General features: G+C 49.2%; 1 protein-coding gene across 7 annotated transcripts; it reads left to right on the forward strand.

The window, feature by feature from the left end:
* Window positions 1-1,103: 1,103 nt before the first annotated feature.
* HINFP (histone H4 transcription factor) lies at window positions 1,104-14,502 on the forward strand. 7 transcript variants are annotated; one of them, XM_082683604.1, is made up of 12 exons: window positions 1,104-1,219; window positions 1,498-1,861; window positions 5,817-5,908; window positions 6,792-6,976; window positions 9,786-10,015; window positions 10,256-10,367; window positions 10,524-10,676; window positions 11,405-11,482; window positions 11,571-11,691; window positions 11,783-11,921; window positions 12,012-12,136; window positions 12,890-13,862. In XM_082683604.1, the coding sequence occupies exons 4-12, from the start codon at window positions 6,802-6,804 to the stop codon at window positions 13,308-13,310; spliced, it is 1,554 nt and encodes a 517-aa protein (XP_082539730.1). In that variant the 5' UTR covers window positions 1,104-1,219; window positions 1,498-1,861; window positions 5,817-5,908; window positions 6,792-6,801; the 3' UTR covers window positions 13,311-13,862. The 7 variants fall into 7 exon arrangements, 6 of the variants coding, with proteins under 6 accessions (XP_082539730.1, XP_082539734.1, XP_082539729.1 ...); XM_082683608.1 differs by lacking the exon at window positions 1,104-1,219 and having other exon boundaries at window positions 1,503-1,861; window positions 11,374-11,482; XR_014298864.1 differs by lacking the exons at window positions 1,104-1,219; window positions 5,817-5,908 and adding an exon at window positions 13,906-14,502 and having other exon boundaries at window positions 1,680-1,861; window positions 12,890-13,738.
* The last annotated feature ends 8,407 nt before the right edge of the window (window positions 14,503-22,909 follow it).

The raw sequence follows: 22,909 nt of genomic DNA on the forward strand, positions 1-22,909 counted from the left end.
AGAATAAAGAACAAATCTCAGGATATGCCTGAGTTTTCAAACCAAAATTGTAGCTTGTTTTCAAGAGAAGCAGATTGAGATGGAAGTAAATAATGCTAGACAGCAAGATGTGGTCTAAAATTCTGGAGTCATGTGTGGATCCCAGAGCTATCCTGAAATTTTTGCTCTGTAAAAATTGTTTTGAATCTACATAGCTCTGTGAATGAATTTTTCTTCATGAAATTGCTAAATTAAAGCTAAAAACCATCTTCAGTGGTGTAAATCTGAATTAAAAGAAGGTTGGCATTTTGTGTATTACTATAACTGTGCTTTTGAAGGAATGAAGTTGATAAGCTATATTCTTATTACTTCAGAATTATATTTTTTAAAAAACCCGATTTTAAAATAGGGACAACGCCATAGTCCACTGTTAGTAACAAACTTCATGCACAAGTTTCTGATTTTACTCTGACTTTGTCACTTTTAACAGTGTCTTTCATTTATATTGAACATTTAATGTGTTTTCTGATTATATGAATCATACAGGCTTATTTTTAGGTTAGAAAAATACAGAAAAATATAACAAAATAAATCTCAACCCCAATGAACTTTACTAAGGTACATTATTTAACAAATATGTCTCAAACCCTTAATGTTTGGGCTGCTAGGCTAAGTGATGGAGTCACGTGGGTGAAGAGCACATACAACCCCTGCCCTCCCCTACTGGAAGACTTGGGAAAAGAAGCATCTTCACTGAGACCAGAAGAATGAGTAGGAGTCCATCAGATACATGTCAGAGGGGGAGAAGGGGGAAGATGGCATCAGGCAGAGGAAACAGCAAGTACAAGGCAGGAAAGGTAAAAGGCGGCTAGGTGTGGTCGAGAAACCGCAAGAAACTGGGCTGGAGAGCAGAAAGAGAGGACCAGGACAAAAGACACGGTTGCAGTATGCAGGACTCAGATATCGAAGGGTCTAGAAAGCCTCAGTTTGGTTTGGGGTTTTTGCCTCTGGGCCACAGAAGGCCTTGAAGTGTTGAAAGCAGGGTCGTGGTTTAACAGAATTTCTTCGTGGGTAAGGTCTTGTAAGGAAGGGAGAGTGCACGCGATGGAACCAGGTAGTGTAGACATGGGCCTGGGCGTCGTTAATAGACGAGCGAGGGGACGGCGAAGGGTTGGGGGGCGTGAATTTGAGAGCTCCCGTGTTTAAGAAGTTAAAATTCACAGGACTTGGGCGGAGGATGGTAGGTAGCGGATGAGGGAGGAATCAGGGAGGACTGCTGCTGGGTTTCTGGTTTGAAGGAATGGATAGATAACGCGGCTGTTCACTGAGTCTCGGAAGAGGAGAGGTGGTGGAGGGAAAAGATGGCACTGGAATACGGATATTTAAGAAATCAGAGTAAGGGGGTGAGGGTAGAGGTAGAACTTCAGTTTGGGTCGACAGGGGCTGACAGCTCGGTGCACGCAGCCCTGCGCGCAGCTGCCACCGCCTCCCGCTCCTCTCCCCAGCGCTCGCCTGCAGCTAACGCCGTAAGCCAAGCGAGGAAAGAGAGCCCGCGCTCGGCGATCAGCTCGAGCCCCGCGCAGGCCCAGTGGATGCTAGCGCGGAGTCTGCGCAGTTGGGCGAATTCGGGACCTTGGGATCCCAGTCCGCGCCGCGTCTGGAACCCAGCAGCGCCAGCAAAGCTACTTTCCCCGCAGCCCGCGGGTCCTCACTCCCACCCCTTCCGTATTTTGGTCGCGCACGGTTTCCGTCAGTCGCAGCGGCCATTGGCTGTTAGAGGGGTTTAAGAGCGGCGATTGGCTCTCGCTGGCCGTCGCTCAAGCGCCCTTCCGGAGATGGTTCGAGGTGGGAAGAGCTGGAGAGAGCCGGCGGCGGAGGGACGGTAAGCTGGACTGCGGGTTTCCCGGAGCAGCGTCGGGGTGCTCTCTGAGCAGGCTCCCGGGGCCAGGCTCTTCTTTAGTCACCTCCGCGAGGCTTCTTCTGGCAGCTCTGCCACGTCGGTCTGCCCGGCGCCTGCAGTGCCCCGGAGCCCTAAGCCCGACTCGTATCTCCCAGCTCCCTCGTCTGGGGCTTCACTGCTTCTGAGACATGGTTACCGCCATGCCTTAGTGGGAGAAGGACTCCGGGAAGCCTGCGAGGCTGCGAGGGAGAGGTTTTACCAGCCGGGACGGTCTCCTTTTCTCCGAATTCGACCGGTGTTTCAGGGGCCCGGGCCCTGCTGCTTAGGGCAAGTCTTGCCTGTTTCGCTTCTGCACTGGGATTTCTTTCTGTCCTGGCTTCCCCCATCGCCGCTTTGTTTTGGCGCCTGTCTTCATACGTCAGAGTCATCTCTTCGGCCAGATTGTGAGTTCTTAGGATGTTCAGGACGTAGGTCTCTCCTTTTCTTGAATATCGTTCAGGGTTATCTGTCGGTGCCTTGCGTTAAAATATATACCCGTAAGTATTTCCTGATTTCTTCTTACTGTGATTCCAGATGAAGAGTGTTAGGGTTTTCTCCGGTGGTCCTTTTGTTGACCTTTTTGTAGAATTGTGCTTAGATCATCTCCCCCTCAGAAGCAAGGATACAAACAGCTAACACTTGTTGAGTTCTGGCGGGATGTTTAATATGCATTATTTAGTTTAGTCCATAAGTCAGTTCAGTAGGACAGGCTTAATGATTCCCCTGCTTTATGGAAAACTGAGGTTTAAGTAACTTGCAGAAGGTGACACAGCTAGTAAATGTTGTTGGTTTCTAACCAGGTTTGTTCAGTCTATCACTAGATGTGATATTAGTATTAGTTGTGATATTAGTTAGTTCAGTCTATCACTACTTGTGATTTTACATTAAAAACAAAAACAGGTTCAAGGAAGTTAGGTTATTTATCAAAAAAGTAAAGTAATAAGTTATAGGTTTACTTAAACATTAAAAGAGCTTGTATGGGCGCCTGGGTGGCTCAGTGGGTTAAGCCGCTGCCTTCGGCTCAGGTCATGATCTCAGGGTCCTGGGATGGAGTCCCGCATCGGGCTCTCTGCTCAGCAGGGAGCCTGCTTCCTCCTCTCTCTCTCTGCCTGCCTCTCTGCCTACTTGTAATCTCTCTCTGTCAAATAAATAAATAAAATCTTAAAAAAAAAAAAAAGAGCTTGTATGAGGGTGTGCTGCTGGTCCTGAAATTAGAACTGAATGGGGCATAGGCCAGGCTTTCTAGGAGCTCACAGTTTATTGGGAGAAGCTGGCAGAATAACTACTTAATAAAACATGTTTGGGGTATTGTGTATACAGATACAATTGTGGTCTATGGGGAGGAAAGAATCAGACAAGGAGAGTTAAGATGGCGGGTGTCGGAGGAAAACGGAGCCAAACTCCCTGGCTTTGAATTCTGTCTCTATCACTAGCTTTGTGGCCTTGGGTAAATTACTTAACCTATCAGGGCCCATTACCTCATTTGTGGAGTGGAAGAACAATACCTCGGTAGGTGGGTTGTTGTATTAATGAGTTTTTGTTTTTAATTTTAATTGTTTTAAAAGATTTTATTTATTTATTTGACAGACAAGTAGGCAGAGAGGCAGGCAGAGACAGAGAGAGGAGGAAGCAGGCTCTGCGCAGGACCCTGGGATCATGACCTGAGCTGAAGGGAGAGGCTTTAACCCACTGAGCCACCCAGGCGCCCCTATTAATGAGTTTTTATACATGCAGGACACTTAGAACAGTGCTTTGCCTACTGTAGATACTTAATGTTACATTTTTTGAGACAGAGTAAAATAATTGAGACAGGAAACTTGAACCTTAGGCTTTCTGACAGTTGGTCCAGCGCCCTCTCCAGTATACAGGGTGCCTCACTGGATTCCTTGCCTACAGAAGGAGGAATGGTGTCCAGATAGTTACTGTCCCACAGCTCCCCAGGATAGAGACCAGCAGGGCACAAGGAGAGAAAGTGAAGAACACTGGAGGACAGCGAAAGGGATTCAGGGAACTTTGCCTAATTTTCAAGTCATTCTAGATATCTAGATGCCTAGATAGCCCACCTGCTGGGCTTTACCCAGTCCAACAACCGGTATATGTTTACAGCGTCTGTGCTCAGCACCATGCTGGACACAGTATAGGGACACAGATGGGCGTGGTGTGGTTTCTGCTCCAAAGCAGCTAATATTGTCCCAATTGTGTGAATGAGAATAGAACACATCAAATGACCATGGGCAGCATACAAATCGGGTTGAGATTTTCTGGCGTTAGCTATGGCAGCCATAGAACCAAAAGGCAGGAGTAATCCGAGGGCAAGAAATTTAGGAAGGCTTCCTGGAATATGGTCAGATCCTGACATTGTCTGAAGAGTACAGAACTCTGGGCTAATGCTGGGAAAGGGAAGGGAAGGGGTGAGGTCCCTGCCCTGAGAAGCCCCTAGTCTGGGGGAGACAGATGTTCCATTCCGTTGTAACAGCGCTGTAATGAAGTGCTGCAGGGACAGCAGCTGGATTTTCCAGCTGTACCAGGATAAATTGGAAAGGACTCACCAAGGAAGGGACAGTGGGCTTGAGGGTAGGTGGAAGTTTCTCAGGCACAGAGTTTCAGTAGTATGTAATGTGTTTAGGGACAAATATGGTTGGATCAAAGAGAGAGAGGAATGAACGGACAGGAGAGGAAGCCAGAGCAGCCGCATGGTTTCGGCGAGGAAGAATATGATCTTTGGGTTAGAGTCAGAATGCTCTTACATCAAATGAAATGAAGTTTAAGGGGCATCTGGATAGCTCAGTGGATTGAGCCTCTGCCTTCAGCTCAAGTCATAATCTCCAGAGTCCTGGGATGGAGCCCTGCATCCCCCTCTCTCTCTGCCTGCCTCTCTGCCTGCTTGTGATCTCTCTCTCTCTCTCTGTCAAATAAATAAATAAATTTTTCATTAAAAAAAAAAATGAAGGGGCTGACTCATGGTAGGCCCTCACTCATGCTCAGTCATGGTAGTGTCCTTTCTCAGTTTCTGGAGAAGTTGAGGCAGTTGGAGAAGAGCCTTGCGTGCAGTTCTAAGTGGACTTGATCCTGCAGGCAGGAGATAGAGGAGGTTTGGGATGTTATGTCTGACTTAGGAAGTCTTTCCCTACTTTTCCTCCTGTTATTAAGAAAATCATACGTTTATAGTACTGGACTGTATTTATCAAAACTGTTAGTTTTATGTGGCCTCTTTATAAGGTGAGTCGTCTGTCATCAGTATTGTCTTATATGAAACAAAACACTGGAGATGTTGCACATATTACTAACAGTAGAAAAGATAACGTATTGTATGTACGTGTGTGTGTAAGCTTTGATAAATTTTAACTTTTTAAAATTTTTAAAGTAATCTGCGCCCAGTTTGGGGCTTGAACTCATGACTCCAAGATCAAGAGTTACATGCTCCACGGACTGAGCCAGCCAGGTGAACAATAAATTTTAACTTTTTATAATAGATTTGGGTATATTTTATGATATTAAATAATAAATAGTAAATAATTAAACAGACTTGTATTCTAGAATAGATTAGTATTTATGTATTTGTGATATATCTTAATCGTATTCTTTTTTTTTTTTTTTTTTAAGTTTTTGTTTATTTACTTGGCAGAGACACAGCGAGAGAGGGAACACAAGCAGGGGGAGTGGGAGAGGGAGAAGCAGGGTTCCTGCCGAGCAAGGACCCTGATGTGGGGCTTGATCCTGGGACTCTGGGGTCATGACCTGAGCCAAAGACAGACACTTAATGACTGAGTCACCCAGGCACCCCCCCCCATTAGTTTTCTTTTCTTTTCTTTTTTCCCTAATTAGTTTTCTAAAATAGACTAGTATTTATGTATTTATGACATACCTAACTTTTTCTTAATTCTTTACTTATGCCTAGACTACACAGTTCATCTGGGAATTTTTTCAAATTGTTGCATACCTCCAGAAAAGTTTACCAGTGTTTTCAAAAAGTGTTGGAGAACTCTGCGTGTAAGTGGATCTGTCCAGTTCACGTGTCTGTTGTTCAGAGTCACCGGGACGTTTTAGTTCTGAGGATGTTAGGGGGGTGGTCAGTATCTGCTGGGTAGGTTAGGCAAAGGCAGATTGAATGGTGGTTTAAAATTCTGGCAGGGGCTTAGGATGGATGCAGTAAGAGATAAAGAGCTTTGGGGCTCATCTGCAAGCTGTGTGGGTTAGAAAGGATATGGACTTTGGACTCAGCCTGACCTGACTCTACCGCCCCACTAGTGTGTGACCTTGAGCAAACCAGTTAACCTCTCTGAACCTGAAGTTCTTACCTGTAAGTGAAGTTAAAAATAGCACTTCCCTCATTGGGTGGTGTTGGTAATTCAGTGACATCATGTAATGTGCTTAGTATGGTACTTGACCTATATAGTAAGTGTGAAATTAAAAACAAAGAGTTTTGTTATCCCCATTTCAAAGCTGAGGGTGTTCAGGATTCGAAGGGTGAAGTTATTGGCCACCGTCACACAGCTAATAGGTGGTGGACACAGAGGAGTGTGGGTTTGAAGTCTGTTCCTTGTCCAAAGCCATCGCTTTGAACTTGTGCACAGTGTTCTGCATTCTGTTGGAATAATTAATTCCTTCTTGGCCCATCGCTCTGAAGCTTCATGAGAAATCGGCTGTTGAAGTTCTTAGCTCAGTGCCTGGCACCCGCTCCGTGATGTTAGCGTGTGTTTTCCCTTCACAGGCACGCCAGGCAGCTTCCAGGGGCTCGAGGAACCGAGCCGCAGTAGCTGTTCCTCGAGGGTCATGGCAGAAACGCCTGCCGGTTCTTGGCAGGCTGTGCACCCGTTCGCCCCAAGCAGCACTTGATGGAATCCTTGTAGCTGTGGATCTCTTCCTCTTCTAGGGTGAAGGCCATGCCACCCCCGGCGAAAGTTCTCCGAAAGGAGAACCTGGGGCTCCAGTGCGAGTGGGGGTCCTGCTCCTTTGTGTGCTCAGCCATGGAGGAGTTCTGCGAGCATGTCACTCAGCACCTGCAGCAGCACCTGCACGGCTCCGGGGAGGAGGAAGAGGAGGAGGAGGACCCACTTGGTAAGGGAGCAGGACAGGAAGGGGAAAGAGCTCAAGGAAGGTGGGAAATCTGACTTTTCCTAATGGTGCTGTTTTTGCTTATAAAAACATGGTAGACACTGTATAGGAAATGGAACGAATCTGCCAGCCTGCCATCAAAAGGCAGTATATATGTATATATTTTTTGTATGTGCATAAATATGTACATTTTATTTTATTTATTCATTTTTTTAAAGATTTTATTTATTTATTTGACAGGGAGAGAGAGAGATCACAAGTAGGCAGAGAGGCAGGGAAGCAGGCTCCCTGCTGAGCAGAGAGCACCATGTGGGGCTTGATCCCAGGTCCCTGAGATCATGACGACCCGAGCCGAAGGCAGAGGCTTTAACCCACTGAGCCACCCAGGCGCCCCATAAATATGTACATTTTAAAAAAGATTTTATTTATTTATCTGACAGAGATCACAAGTAGGCAGAGCAGCAGGCAGAGGAGAGAGGGGGAAGCAGGCTCCCTGCTGAGCAGAGAGCTTGATGTGGGGCTCAATCCCAGGATCCTGAGATCATGACCTGAGCCAAAAGCAGAGGCTTTAACCCCCTGAGCCACCCAGGTGCCCCATATATGTACACTAGATAAAGAGGATTTTATTTTTTAAAAAGGATCATACTGTACATACTGTCAGCAGCCTGCTTGTCTGATTCTCTGGTAGTGCTTCTCGGTTTTTTCTTTACTGCAGCAGCCAGTTAGGAATACATTTTACATCCCAACCCCATACACAAAACTTAAAAAATACTTGAAATAATCCTTACCTCTATTAAATGCTCTCTGAAGTGTTCTGTCTTGTTCTTTTTCATTTAAAAAGAAATGCAGAGGGGTGCTTGGCTGGCTCAGTCGGTGGAGCACTCAACTCTTGTTCTCAGAGTCATGAGTTCAAGCCCCATGTGGAGCCTGGAGCCTCCTTAAAAAAATTGGTTTGCAGGGGCACCTGGATGGCTTAGTTGATTGAGCGGCTGCCTTCGGCTCAGATCATGATCTGGAGTCCTGGGATCGAGTCCCACATCGGGCTCCCTGTGCGGCAGGAAGTCTGCTTCTCCCTCTGATCTCTCCCTTCTCGTGCTCTCATTCTCTCTCTTTCTCTCTCAAATAAGTTAAAAAAAAAATTGGTTTGCAGTCCTCTAAATTGATTTCTGCTGTCACTAATAGGTCACAACACAGTTTAAAGAACTCTGTTCTGCAGAAAGTACAGAGACAGCTCTCTTTCCCCTGCCTCAAATTCTGTTTTAAGTCTAGTGACTATGAACTACAAGCAATAGTTTTAGATGTCAAATAATATATGTATGAAAGATAAATTATTTTTTGAAGATTTTATTTGTTTTTTTTAACAGAGAGAGATTACAGGCAGGCAGAGGGGGAGGAAGAAGCAGGCTCCCCACCAAGCAGAGAGCCCGATGCGGGGCTCGATCTCAGGACCCTGAGACCATGATCTGAGCTGACAGCAGAGGCTGAACCCACTGAGCCACCCAGGCGCCCCTGTATGAAAGAGAAATTAGGGTGTGTGTGTGTGTGTGTGTGTGTGTGTGTTTTAAAGTAGGCTCTATGCCCAGCATGGGGCTTGAACTCACAACTGTGAGATCAAGACTTGACCCAACATCAGGAGTTGGATGCTCAAGCAGCTGAGCCACTCAGGTGCCCCTTATACAGATATTTTTAAAATATTTTATTTACTTATTTGTGAGAGAGAGAGAGCATGCACACACTAGCAAGGGAGAGGAGCAGAGGGAGAAGCAGACTCCCGCCGAATAAGGACCTCACCCCCAGCTGCCATGCAGGACTCAATCTAGGACCCTGGGATCATGACCTGAGCCAAAGGCAGATGCTCAAGCAACTGAGCCACCTAGGCACCCACCCCTTATATTTTTTTAAGTACCTACTTTCTAAAACAAGTAAACCCTTGTAAAGATTTGAAAATGTGCTTGGAGGGGTGCCTGGGTGGTTCAGTGGGTTAAAGCGTCTGCCTTCGGCTCAGGGTCCTGGGATCGAGCCCCATGTCAGGCTCTCTGCTCAGTGGGGAGCCTGCCTTCCCCCTGTCCCCTCCCCGCCGCTTGCCTCTCTGCCTATTTGTAATCTCTGTCAAATAAATAAATAAAATCTTTAGAAAAAATCAGAAAATGTGCTTGGAGAGCGCTGCTTAAGAACCACGCAGTGGACTGCAACAGTCGATGGCTTTTCCAGAGAGGACAGGCCTCTGGGAGAATATAGGGAAAGGAAGGACTGGTCTGAAGGAAGGAGTGGGAGGTGTCCCGAGCTGGGAGGCCGAGGCAGAAATCCGGAGCCACTAGTGCCTGCCAGCCACCCCTGCCATCTGGGAGTTTTGGGCAACGGGCCTTGAACACACCCTTCCCTCTGCCTCAACAGCCACACTTCTCCCTCTAGTTTACAGATACTCACCCTTCACATCTCAACACAGGGACACTTCCAAGTCATCCCTGTCCATATCAGATGACCTCTGCTTGATGATGTTATAGTACCTCAGACCACCACCCCCTCAGAGCTTGGGACTGGCCGGGGTTTTATATGCATACGTGTGTTACTTGATTAATGTTTTTTCTCCATGACTGAAAGCTGTTGTGAGGGCGAGGACTGGGACCCTCTTTACTCTTTGTATCCCCAGTGCCTGGGGCACGATTGGTGGTAGTTAAATGCTGGTATTTGTGAAATGAACTGCTGGTAATTGGGTCAGAATCCAGCCTCCTCTCTCGCTGCTAAGTGCTATAGGTAGGAGAACTGAGCTTTGCAAAATATCAGACTCTTTCTTCTAAACATCTTTCTGCAGAGGAGGAATTTTCCTGCTTGTGGCAGGAGTGTGGCTTTTGTTCTATGGACAGTTCAGCTGACCTCATCCGCCACGTTTACTTCCACTGCTACCACACCAAGCTGAAGCAGTGGGGGCTGCAGGCCCTGCAGAGCCAGGCCAACCTCAGCCCCTGCATCCTGGACTTCCAGAGCCGCAACATCATCCCCGACATCCCTGACCACTTCCTGTGTCTGTGGGAGCACTGTGAGGTCAGCGGGCAGTGCTGGGAATGGGGCGGAAGGAAGTTGGGGGTCTTAGCCCACGATGCCTTGACCCTGTCAGGGATGCCCTATGTATGCCAGGTTCCCGCTAGCATCTCATTTCCGGGTAGCTCCCTTGCTCAAATAGGGAGGGGCATGCCTCTGCCGACCTAATTTGGGAGACAGCCAAGGACACGTAGGGGTCAAAGTCCCTCTACCCATCCTCACCCCAAGTTGCTCCTGGCACAGAGTTCCTTCGACAATCCTGAGTGGTTCTATCGGCACGTGGAAGCGCACAGCCTGTGCTGTGAGTACCAGGCGATTGGCAAGGACAACCATGTGGTGCTGTGTGGCTGGAAAGGTAGGGCCTTTAAAGAACGCCTGGGGTGGCTGAAGGCCTCGGGTAGCTAGGCATGGGCCCAGTCCCATGGGGTAAGGGTCGCTGCTGTCTGGAGATTCAGATCAGAGCCTGCTCTGGGGGTCCATGACTGAAGCCTGACTGGGCTTTCTTTCCCAGGCTGTACCTGCACCTTCAAGGACTGCCGGAAGCTTCGAGAGCACCTCCGCAGCCATACCCAGGAAAAGGTGGTGGCCTGCCCCACCTGTGGGGGCATGTTTGCCAACAACACTAAGTTCTTAGATCACATCCGTCGCCAGACCTCTTTGGATCGTAAGCAGTCCGAGAAGAAGGGGAGTGGGTGCAGGCTGTCCTGCTTGGGGTGGGGATTAAAGGTATATTCCTGGGAGAGGGGGCCACTGAAGGCATCTGCAGCTTGGCTACATCTGTCTTAGGGCTCAGTCACCTGCCACAGCCTTGGCTGCCTGAGAATCATTAGATGTTTTATTCAGTGCTTACCGTGTGCTTTCTTTTCCCAGTGAATTCTCAGCCCCATGAGGTGCGCTTCTTACCCCCTCTTTTTTTTGAAGATTTTATGTATGTATGTATGTGTGTATTTGTGAGAGAGAGGGCCTGAGAGCACAAGCAGGGGGAGCAATAGGCCAAGGGAGAAGCAGGCTCCCTGCTCAACAGGGAGCCTGGTATGGGACTCGATCCTGGGACTCCATCCCAGGACTCTGGGATCATGACCTGAGGCGAAGGCAAACACTTAACCAGCTGAGCCAGTCAGGCACCCCTCACCCTCTTTTTGCAGATGAAGAAACTGAATCTCACATTAAATCACTTATGTGAGGTTGCACAGCTAGTTAAGGGGCAAGCAGGGATTCTAATTCAAGTTCTCGACTCCAAGGCCCCATGCTCCTTCAGTGGTACTGTGTCTATCCCTAGTTCTTAAGCTCCCCCTTTTCTTGGGTGGTTCCCCTCTCCCGGGTTTCCTGTCTTCCATGCGCCTCCCCACCATCCCCCGCAGCCCACCCTGTCTTCTGCCTGTTCTGCCCCAGAGCAGCGCTTCCAGTGCTCTCACTGTTCCAAGAGATTTGCCACAGAGCGGCTCTTGCGGGACCATATGCGTAACCACGGTGAGTAGCCAGAGCCCCCAAGCGCCTGGCCCTCCCTCCAGGTTCCCACTAGGCTTCAGGTCATGGCCCCCCTCTCTGCTCCTCTCAGTGAATCACTATAAGTGCCCTCTATGTGATATGACCTGTCCGCTGCCATCCTCCCTCCGAAACCACATGCGCTTTCGCCACAGCGAGGACCGGCCCTTCAAGTGTGACTGTTGTGACTACAGGTAAGGGGAACCAGGTAAGGGGCTAGAAGTCCGAGAACTCACAGTCCAGCGTCCCCTGTGCCCTCCAGCCCCGCCTGACCTCTCCCCACAGCTGCAAGAATCTGATTGACCTGCGGAAGCACCTGGATACCCACAGCAAAGAGCCAGCCTACAGGTGTGATTTTGAGAACTGCAGCTTCAGTGCGCGATCCCTCTGCTCTATCAAGTCCCATTACCGAAAAGTGCATGAAGTGAGTGGGGCTCTCGGTGGGAGAGGACAGGCAGAGGTGTGGGGAACCCGGGGTGGAGAGTTGGCCTCACTGTCCTCCCCTCCCTCTCAGGGAGACTCAGAGCCAAGGTACAAGTGTCATGTGTGTGACAAATGCTTCACGAGGGGCAACAACCTCACTGTACATCTTCGTGAGAAGCACCAGTTCAAGTGGCCCTCAGGGCACCCCCGTTTTCGGTATGTCAATCCTGCCCTCTAGATTCACAGGCCTCCCCCCCCAACCCCCTGCACCTCCCCATACCTTTTCCACAAGTTAAAAATCTCAAATTTGGAATGCCTGGGTGGCTCAGCCGTTTAAGCATCTGCCTTCAGCCCAGGTCATGATCCCAGCCAGGGTCCTGGGGTCAGCCTGCGTTGGGCTGTCTGCCCAGTGTGGGGGGCTGCTTCTCCCTCTGCCCCTCACCGTTTGGCCCCTTTCTGCTTGTGCGCGCTTTCTCAAATAAATAAAATCTTTAAAATTTATTTGAATTTGATGATAATCCACCATCTCCATTCAGGTTCAAGGAACCCTGAGAATAAAGTGGTGGAGCAAAGATGATTATTTTGATTTTTAAATGTGGTTCCAGAGCCCTGCAGCCAGAATCAAAACTGGAGCCTAAGGGTCCTGCCCCTTAGCTCCATGACCGTCTCCTAATTCCTGCGACACCCCCCACCCTCCAACACAGATCATGTCTTTATCCCACCTTCTCTTCCTCTCTCCCTGCCTCTCAAGTTTCTACATAAGATTTTCCATTGTAAGTAATGCTCTTTCCCTCTTGTCTTGTTTTCTACATATTCCCCTAAAGATCTTTTTGGTCTCCAACTCTGGTTGCTTAAAATCCCAGGACCTGTCCCACCCTCTCATGTCTGTCCCTTACCTTGCCGCTCACCGGGACGTTCCACGTCCCCCTGCGCGCGCGGTCGCTGCCCTGTGTGCTCCTGCTTCACCAGGTACAAGGAGCATGAAGACGGCTACATGCGGCTGCAGCTGGTTCGCTACGAGAGTGTGGAGCTGACACAGCAGCTGCTTCGGCAGCCGCAAGAGGGATCAGGCCTGGGAGCGTCGCTGAATGAGACCAGCCTGCAGGGCATCATTCTCGAAGCAGTGCCGGGGGAGCCAGGACCCCAGGAGGAGGCTGAAGAGGAGGGGGAGGGCGGGAGCAGCCAGGGGACAGGCCTCCCAGCCTCTCAGGACACTCCCAGCCCCGTCATCCATGTGGTGAATCAGACCAACGCCCAAGGCGAGCAAGAGATTGTCTACTATGTGCTGTCGGAAGCCCCGGGAGAGCCTCCCCCAGCCCCTGAGTCCCCCTCCGGGGACGTCATGGAAAAGCTTCAGGGAATAGCTGAGGAGCCAGAAGGGATGGTGTGAAGGCTACGGAGCCTGACTGTTTCCACCCCAGGCCCCGTGGTTTGTGCCGGGCTGCTGGCTGTGCCCCGAGCGGGCAGCCCCTGCCGATGGAGGCCTTTAAGAGTGGTGCCAAGAGCAGTGCGGTGTGCTCTGGACCCGGCCTGTGTCATGCAGCAGACTCTGAAGGCTTCCCTTTTCTGCCAGACCACATGTGTTGGGGGATCCTGAGGAGTCTGGATTCCTTGAGGGGGATGCCCTGGTCCTGTGTGTTCTTGTAGAGGGGCTAGTATCAGGCTTACCCGTAACCCCCAGTCATGCTGAGATGGTGACCAAAATTCTGTCACCTTGTACCCAGTCCCGTCTTTAAGGGTCCTTAGGTCCAGCGATGCCGTGTAACTGGTCCCTGCAAGGGCCTTTTCCTCAAAACCAGCCAAGGCAGCGTGAGCCAGGTAGGCCTTTCCCTCCGAAGGGCTCCTACAACCACAAGGACCTCCCCGGTTATCCTCAAGGATGAGAGTGGAGGTCCTGAGTGTGTGTGTAACAGTTTCTTCGGTAATAAACACTTGGGCTGTTCTCATTTCTCCTTCCTTATGTCTTTTGGCCGTTAACTGGATAGTGAGGAGATGCAGCTGCCCGGAAGAGGAGCTGAATCGTTCGGCTTGTTCTTCTAGTGACTGAGGTTCATTTAACTTTCTTCTTGTTCCCCTCCCCCCACCCCTTGGTGAAACTTCTCCATTTCTTCAAGCATCTACCGCCTCCCTGGAGGTCCCGTTTGTGGGCACAAGTAGTGCTCTAGAATGCGCACGCGCGCCTCATCAGGAAAAGAGCACCTGGCTGCAGACATGCCCTCTGAGTTCTGGTTAGATACCCAGTATCTCTGGGGGAGGGGCTTCCACCTGTGGGACTGGGAGGGAAGCCTCTAGGTGGGCGGGGGGAGGTGGATCTGGGGGCCCTAGGGAATGGCAGGTACTAGTTTTAGGAACCAAGTTAGAAATGGGGGAAGGGGGCACCTGGGTGGCTCAGTGAGTTAAGCCACTGCCTTTGGCTCAGGTCATGACCTCAGGGTCCTGGGATCGAGTCCCGCATCGGGCTCTCTGCTCAGCAGGGAGCCTGCTTCCCTTTCTCTGCCTGCCTCTCTACTGTGATCTCTGTGAAATAAATAAATAAAATCTTTGAAAAAAAATAATAAAAGGGGGAAAGGTTCTTTTTTTCACTAGATTCTCAAAGATGTTGAAACCGTCCAAAATAAGAGCCAATTTTTTGGCCTGTCTAGCCACTTATCAGCACTGTGTCCATGCTTCGGGTCGCTTCCACTCTGGAGAGGTCAAGGAAATATTCACAGGGGTCCTAGCTGGACAGAAAGCTGCCCACCAAAGACCAAATGTAATTTTCTTCACAAAAACGGTGTGCCTATTGCAGGAAGAATTTAGGAAAGAAATATTTCTCTGTTCATTCCATCCACCATTTACTGAGTTTCTCCAATATAGTCCAGGCACTGTGGCAGGGGCTGAAGATACAAGGATGGACAAAACCCAGGATCTGCCCTGAAGACACCTGGTAGAGAGGCAGGGACAGTGAAGTGATGGCAGCCAGGTGGGGCTCACTGAGGAGGCTCCGAGCAGGAGGCAGCAGTATCCCTTGGGCGAGGGGTCAGGAAAGGTGTCGTAGAGAAAGTGATAGAGCTGCCATGTACAGAGGTGTGGACAGGTTACTCCAGGTCAAGGAAACTAGGTCTGTAAAGCTGAAGGACTGCTTTATGGTCTGCAGCCCAGAAGGCAGGAGGCCGTGGGCAGAGATCAGGAAGGCAGGCCAGGCCACCCAGAACTATGTTAGATTTTTGGGTGGTGATTCTGCAAGCGATGGGGCATATACATTTGGAAGCGTGAGAGGTTGCAAGCAGAGAAGAGGTGCTGCAAGATTTCAGACAAGAGAGAATGAGGGCTTTAGGTTATGTGTCCATGCGGATGTTCCTGTGGCCTTTATGAGGAGCAACTTCAAGGAAAGGCAGCGTCGGGGACAGTGAAGACATGGATGAAAGGTTGGCCCCCTCGGAGCTACAGGGTTTCCAGGATCCTGGACTGGTTTTGCCGCCCACACGCTGTCCTCCACCAAACAAGTGTAATCTGCTTCCCCCCAACATGCCTTCCGCTAGTTGAAGACAACAGGTTTCTTTGGGCTAAGGACCTCCAGTTTCTTCTATACCTCCTTGTATCATTTAATTTGGAGCCCCCTCCCCCTACCTCCTCCAGGCCTGTGTTTTGGTGGTTCTACCAGGCTCTCTGTTGTGAAGCCAGTGCCCTTTAGAACCCCTGTCTTTACAAACTTTTTTACTGCCCAGACCACGTTCCCTTCACTTCAGATTTATGCAGCTGTTACCTTGGACTTAACGTCAGGATCTTGTGTTTGTCCTTAGTAAATTTTGTGTGGTTAGACTTAATGGACACCTGTCTCCAAGAGGTGGGTTAAAAATCCAAGAGGTGAATAGAACAGGGTCAAAGACCCCAAAAGCATGTCATTAGAGATCTTTCTCCTAACCAAGCCCAGATAAAGACTTGAAAGACTCCAAACCTTGGGGCACCTGGCTGACTCCATCCATAGAATGAGTGACTCTTTATCTCAGTTGTAAGTTCAAACCCCACGTTGATTACCTAAAAATAATAAAGTTTTTAAAAATAAATGAAGGCTCCAAACCTTGGAAACATGGTGGTGTCCCATTTTCCATATACAATTCAAAATGAAGGAGCACCTGGGTGGCTCAGTGGGTTGTCTCTGCCTTCGGCTCAGGTCGTGGTCCCAGGGTCCTGGGATTGAGCCCCGAATTGGGCTCTCAGCTCAGCGGGGAGCCTGCTTCCTCCTCTCTCTCTGCCTGCCTCTCTGACTACTTGTGATCTCTGTCTGTCAAATAAATAAGTAAAATCTTTAAAAAAAAAAATCTTAGTACAGTTGGACCCATACAGTTCAAACTAGTGTTGTTCAAGAGCAGCTGTATATAGTAATGATCAAATTCTGGTCTCAGTTTTTTTCTTCCCTTTTTTTAAAATGCCCTTGTTTTGTGGGTATTCTAAGGAATGGCTCAGGCTGCCTGCCCCCTCTCCGTAATCCAGCATTACCTATGCTTCCTTTCCTCTGTTGAGCAGTGCCTTGAGGGTCAAGCCGATGCTGGAGGTAAATGGCCTTCCCTACCAGTCTTAGCCGTGCCCACACCATGCTCTGAATCATGGCGATTCTGGCCTGCTACCGTGTGACTCCCATTCTCCAGGAGAAGGGGCTTCTGGGCTCAGCAGGCATGGGTTAGCAAGCACTGGACCCAGTGGCAGGGGTTACTGAGTCAAAGCAGCCAGAGGCCTGTGGAAGGATATCCGAGATGGGATGGGGGAGGGTGGAAATTTGGAGGGTGACAATACTAATTTGATCGCGTTAGGGTTTCATCCACGTCAACCCATGAGTCAGACATCATGGCGTCTGAAGATAAAAGAGAGAACCTGTTTTACTCTTCCTCTAGGAGTGGGGCCAGGGTTGGGGGTGGGCAGTGGAGGTCAGGAGAGAAGCAAGTGGCCCAGGAGTGTGGAAGCTAATGCTGCTTTTCTCCTACCTGGGGCACGTCCGCGATCTCAGAGAAGAGCGCAGATGAGCTGAGTGAGTATAGAGAAGTGATTCCCCAAGGTGAGGAGAGGGAGGAGTGGTTATGAAGAATAAAGTCTTCTTCTGTAAGATTATGACCTATCGAACATATAATGAATGGTAAATGAATGAATGAGTTTTGCTCAAGCCCAGGAATCCCACGGTGCTCTTTGGGAATAAGGAGCATGCCAGTTTCATGGTCAACAGCAGGAATTGAGGCTGAGGGGGAAGGTTGATGGGGATGACTGAAAACTTTTCATTCCATGCTAACCAGCTTGAATGTCTTGACCAGGCAAGTAATATAGAGGACAAGTAGATAGACGACACAGGGGGAAGGAATGGAGACACCCCTTCCTTTTGAGTAGAGGGAAGGAGGGATGGATGGGAGAGGTGAGGGCCTTAACGTCTGGTTGTCTCTATTTCCTTGAGAAACTAGGAATTAAGGTTTTTTTTTTTTTTTAAGATTTTATTTATTTATTTGACAGAGAGAAATCACAAGTAGATGGAGAGGCAGGCAGAGAGAAGAGAGAGGGAAGCAGGCTCCCTGCTGAGCAGAGAGCCCGATGTGGGACTCGATCCCAGGACCCTGAGATCATGACCTGGGCCGAAGGCAGCGGCTTAACCCACTGAGCCACCCAGGCGCCCCAGGAATTAAGGTTTTGAGGAGAATTTTTTTTTTTAAGATTTTGTTCATTTATTTGACAGATCACAAGTAGGCAGAGAGGCAGTCAGAGAGAGAGAGAGAAGCAGGCTCCCCGAGGAGCAGAGAGCCCGATGCGGGGCTCAATCCTAGGACCCAGAGATCATGACCTGAGCTGAAGGCAGAGGCTTTAACCCACTGAGCCACCCAGGCGCCTGGTTTTGAAGAGTTTTATAAGAATTGTCAAGTTTGGGGTGCCTGTAAAGCCTCTGCCTTCGAATCACATGATCCCAGTGTCCTGGGATCGAGCCCGCATCGGGCTCTTTGCTCAGCGGGCAGCCTGCTTCTCTCTCTCTCTCTCTCTCTGCCTGTCTCTCTGCCTACTTATGATCTTTCTCTGTCAGATAAATAAATAAAATGTTAAAAAAAAAAAAAAAGACACTGGCACCCCCAGAGCAAATGCAGAAGACAGACCTCAGGGTTGACCCCCAACCAGGACATGTATTGCTTTGGCCAAGGAGCAGGGTAATTAAAGCAGCTGGAGAAGATGGGACAGGGAGGTCCTGGGAGACTAGAAGGTAGTGGTTAGAATCAAAGCACTGGAAGTTCCTCAGTCTGTGGAGGGGGTGACTCTTGGTTTCAGGGTCATGAGTTCAAGCCCCATGTTGGACACAGAGCTTACTTAAAAATAAAACAAAGAAACCCCCAAAAACACCCCCCCAAAGAACCCCACAAAGCATTAGAGGTTCCATTAAGGCTTTTGGAGATTAGAAAGCAGAAGGGAAAGCTTGTGATCAGAAAGGACATTTTTTTTAAGGGGGGGGAGGGGCAGAGGGAGAGGGATAATCCCAAGCAGGCTCCTTGCTCAGCATGGAGCCCAACACCAGGCTCAATCCCACGACCCTGAGATCATGGCCTGAGTGGAAATCAAGAGTGTGTCGTATAACTGACTAAGCCACCCATAAGTCCCAGAAAGGGGACATTGTTAAATAGAGCTATTCAGAGTTCACAGTATGTCTAAAAGAAGTCAGCTGTTGTGTGAAGAGAAGTCACTGTAGTGGAAGAGAAACGCCTACCCAAAGAGGCGTTTCTGCCCCTGCCCTGGAGGAGTGGGCGCTGTCTCACAAAGGGAACCGGCCCCAGAGAAACACTGGCAGACACCTGCTCCGAGGCTGCTTCCATGAAAAGGACACAGCCAAGAGGTGTGGGGAGAGTTCAAGTTCTAAGGGAAGGAAGACGACAGGCTGAGACTGGGAGAGGGGAAATGGGAGGGATCTGAAGGAAAAAGAGAAAGAGACTCTTGGGCAGAGAACCCTGGCATTTTACAGCTTTGGAGAGCCCCTGATTTTCTTTGTAGCAAAAGGAAATAGCACTACCTAGCGAGAGAGATGGAGAGGTACACATTACACACTAAAAATGCACTTCGGCGTGGCTTGATTTTGTTATATATGTTGTGTTTTTATAATTTTAAAAGACTAAAGGTCTTTTAGAAAGCAACAGCAAGGGCTTCGCCTAGTAGCTACCCCTTCACTCCTGGGACTTGGACCGAGGATGACTCTGGCAGCCTCCCTGCCTATGGACCCCTCATTCCCAGTCCAGTCCTGGGCTGTGTTTCCCCCAGTGGCCAGCAGAGGGTCTGTTGACAAATACACTTTAAAATCATTCTTTCCAAAGATGAAAGACTAACATGCTGGGCAAGGGAGGCACCGTGGATGGGGGGCCTGGGGTGATGGAAGCAGAACTGAGATGGTTCCAGAGTCCCCGGTTCTGTTCCTTCCCAGCTCCCACAGGAGCTACCCTCCCTTTCCCATAGGTCCTCAAAGCTCCTTACCAACTGCTTCTCCCAAAAATCCCGGCCCACGCAGCCTGTCTGCTAGGTTAACTACTGGGACTTCAACTGAGACAGGAATTTTCTGCTTCTGCCTTGCTCCTTACAAGCCAATTATCGCCAACCCTTACCTGGGTGTAGGGAACCTGCTCAGGGTGGAGGCTCTGTTTTGGGAAGGGAGGGGATCTAGGATGGGAATTGAGTTCCTAGAGAAAGGAAAAGATCAATCTAGGGAATGGAGGAGGGCTATTTGGGAAAGAGATGGATTGTCCATCCGAGGGTAGGAAAGTCCATGGTAGGAGATGGGGGGTTGGTTCTGGGAATGGTGAGATCTAAACTGCGGAAAGAAGGTTCTCTTGAACAATGGTTCTCAAAGTGTGGTCCCCAGACTAGCAGCATCAGCATCACCTTGGAACTTATTAGAGATGCAGATTATCTGGCCCCACCCCACATATTGAATCAGAAACTCTGAGAGTAGAGCTAGCAATTTAATAAGACCTCCAGATGATTCTGACTTGTGCTGAAGTTTGAGGACCACCAACGACTCTTGAGTTATGGGATCTCTTCTAGGAACTAGAGATGTGTTCTAGAGAATCAAAGGTCTGATCTGGGGGGATATGTGGTGGGAGAATCTTCTAGAATGGGGAGGGTCTGCCCTTGGGGACCTCTAGAAGGTTGGAAAGGTTTTATATCCTAGAATGAGAAGAGGTCTGTTCATAAGAGTGGAGATGGATCTGCTTACAAAATGGGAAGGTGAAATATTAGAGAATGAGGAAGGGTGACATAGTAGATAACATCACAGTTTTGAATCACTAAGTCTTGGATTTGGATCCCTGGAGCCATTATATTAGCTGGGTGAATTCATACTTGTAACATTTCTTTTCTTTTGTTTTTAAGATATTTATTTATTTACTTGACAGACAGAGATCACAAGTAGGCAGAGAGGCAGACAGAGAGAGAGGAAGGGAAGCAGGCTCCCTGCTGAGCAGAGAGCCCGATGCTGAGCTTGATCCCAGAACCCTGAGATCATCACCTGAACCAAAGACAGAAGCTTTAACCCACTGAGCCACCCAGGCACCCCATAACTAACATTTCTGAGCATCAGTTTCCTTACCCGAAACGTGAGAGGCTAATACTGTTCTCACAGAGTTGTCATGAGGGCTGGTTAGACCGTCCAGTCAGTGGTTAGTTATTGAGTTATTGAGTGTATTTTCTGGGTCCAAGTTCTAAGAATTCAGGGGAGAAAGATGCAAGCCTAGCTCTTTCCCCAGAAATCATCTCTCTCTGCCAGCTACCTAGCACATGGTAGGCATTCGATAAATGTAGTTTCCCCTCCTTTAAAAGGAAATGGGAGATTCTTCCAAGGGAAATAAAATGAAGCATGTTAATCAAAATAAATAAAATGAAGTATGTTTCATTGATTCTTGAGAATAAGCACTAAGCTCTTGGACCCTTGAACCTCATAAGAACCTTTCAAGGCTGATCTGCAGGAATTTTTTTCAAAAGATTTATTTATTTATTTGACAGGCAGAGATCACAAGTAGGCAGAGAGGCAGGCAGAGGGTGCGGGGGGGAGCAAGCTCCCTTCTGAGCAGAGAGCCGATGCAGGACTCGATCCCAGGACCCTGAGACCATGACCTGAGCTGAAGGCAGAGGCTTAACCCACTGAGCCACCCAGGCGCACCTGATCTGCAGGATTTTTATCATGTCTCTTTCATGGATGAGGCTCAAAGAGGTGGAAAACTTTGCTTAAGAGCATGGAATGAGGGACGCCTGGGTGGCTCAGTTGGTTAAGCAGCTGCCTTCGGCTCAGGTCATGATCCCAGCGTCCTGGGATCGAGTCCCACATGAGGCTCCTTGCTCGGAAGGGAGTCTGCTTCTCCCTCTGCCTCTGCCTGCCATTCTGTCTGCCTGTGTTCACTCTCTCTCTCTCTCTGACAAATAAATAAAAAAATCTTAAAAAAAAAAATAAAAGAGCATGGAATGAGTAAAAGCATCAAGGGTCAGAATGCAGATTTCCGACTCCAGATTTAGGACATGGAATATGTGCTCACAAAGTGGGGAAGGGACATCCTCAAGAACAGGAAGGCCTGTTCTAGGGGAGAGAGAGGACTTCCATGGTTATATGCCAACCGTTTCAACCTAGGGAATGGAAGGTTCAGGAAGGGTAGCGGATCTTGACTTCCTTCCCAGTGGGATCAGCTCAGGACTTCTAAAAACACCAAGACCTGAGTCCCACCTTAGAGATCAGGATTAACAGGTTTGGAATATTATCTGGACATCTTTTGAAATTCCCCCAAGGGATGCTTATCACAGCCAAGACTGAGGACCATTGCTCTGGGGCATGGGATGTGAATCTACGGTGTGCAAAGCCAATCAAAGACTTGGAAATGTTGGTCTCTGAAGCTGGGGAAGCCTGTCCAGAGGAAAAGGGGACACGGTGTTCCCAAGAAAGGGGAGGAATATTTCCCGAGGACTGGCAAGTTGTATGCCGGGAAAGGAGAAGAGTGTCTTTAGGACGTGGTGGTTATCTTGAAAGAACAGAAGAGCCTGCCCAGAAAATGGAGGGAGACAAGCCATCTGAGAATAGGGCTCTGAGAGGCCCCCATAGCAGGATGGGTAAAAACAAAGACTTCAAGTTTCAAGCCCTGGTCTGCCGCCGACTAGAAGCATACTCTCGGGGACATTGCTTAACCAACTTCCTTATGCCCCTGTTTTTTAATTTCCAAAGAGAGGCTGTAATGCTTGCCTCCTAAGGGCATGATGAGAATTAAATCAGGCAATGCCAGGTCCATAATGATTGCTCGGTAAATGCAACCATTGGGGATGGGGAGTCGCTTCGGGTGGTTAACTTGGAGAACGGGGGTCCATCTCGAGAGTGAGAACTTTGGTCTTGAGGGATGGTGCTGATGTAGGCAGGGAATGAGAGGAAGGTAGGAAGGGCTGGATCCTAAACACACTAACCCTCACAGTTACAGGGCGGAGCCTGGAGATGTCCTGCAGGGGCCGCCAGCTTCCAGGCTGTGATGAGGCAGGAGGAGGGGCTGAGGAGCAGGGGAGAGGTTTGACTGCTGGTAACCTCTCAGCTGCTGCAGTAAGGAGGTGGCAGCAGCCCCAGCGGCCTCCCCTCCCATCTGTCTTTGCTCTGTGACAGGTGGGAACTTAAAAGCTCAGGCCATGTGTCTCAACTGGCTAACCTACTTACCCCTAGAAGACTCAGCCTGGGCAGGCGGGGGCCAAGAGGGGCATGAGGAAGGAGCAAAGCAGGGGAAAGCCCCAGAGTGTTCTGGAGAACCTGCGTTTGAAGGCTTGTGGGCTGAGGGAGAGCATGACATGTGTACTAGAAGATGCCCAAGGCAGTGTCTGTGAGCCAGGTGCCATCGACATGGTGCATCTGTGCGTCCAGCATCAGGCGTGTGCCTGTCTTAAAGGTCTGAATTTGCCTGGGAGAGTAAGGACTTTTGTCTGTAGTTGGAGTAGGCTGAGTTCTAAGTACCACTGTCACCTCCCAGCTGTTTGCAAGCTCTCCCA

This window comes from Mustela nivalis (genome assembly GCF_964662115.1).
Source record: "Mustela nivalis genome assembly, chromosome: 9".
In the NCBI taxonomy this organism is placed as follows: Eukaryota; Metazoa; Chordata; class Mammalia; order Carnivora; family Mustelidae; genus Mustela; species Mustela nivalis.

Bases quoted from the DNA above. Each gene is read 5' to 3' on its own strand.
- HINFP (XM_082683603.1), top strand. From the start codon at position 1,815: ATGGTTCGAGGTGGGAAGAGCTGGAGAGAGCCGGCGGCGGAGGGACG. The intron at 10,677-11,404 runs GTAAGCAGTCCG...GTTCTGCCCCAG, and splicing joins TCGCCAGACCTCTTTGGATC to AGCAGCGCTTCCAGTGCTCT. The intron at 11,692-11,782 runs GTAAGGGGAACC...CTCTCCCCACAG, and splicing joins TGTGACTGTTGTGACTACAG to CTGCAAGAATCTGATTGACC.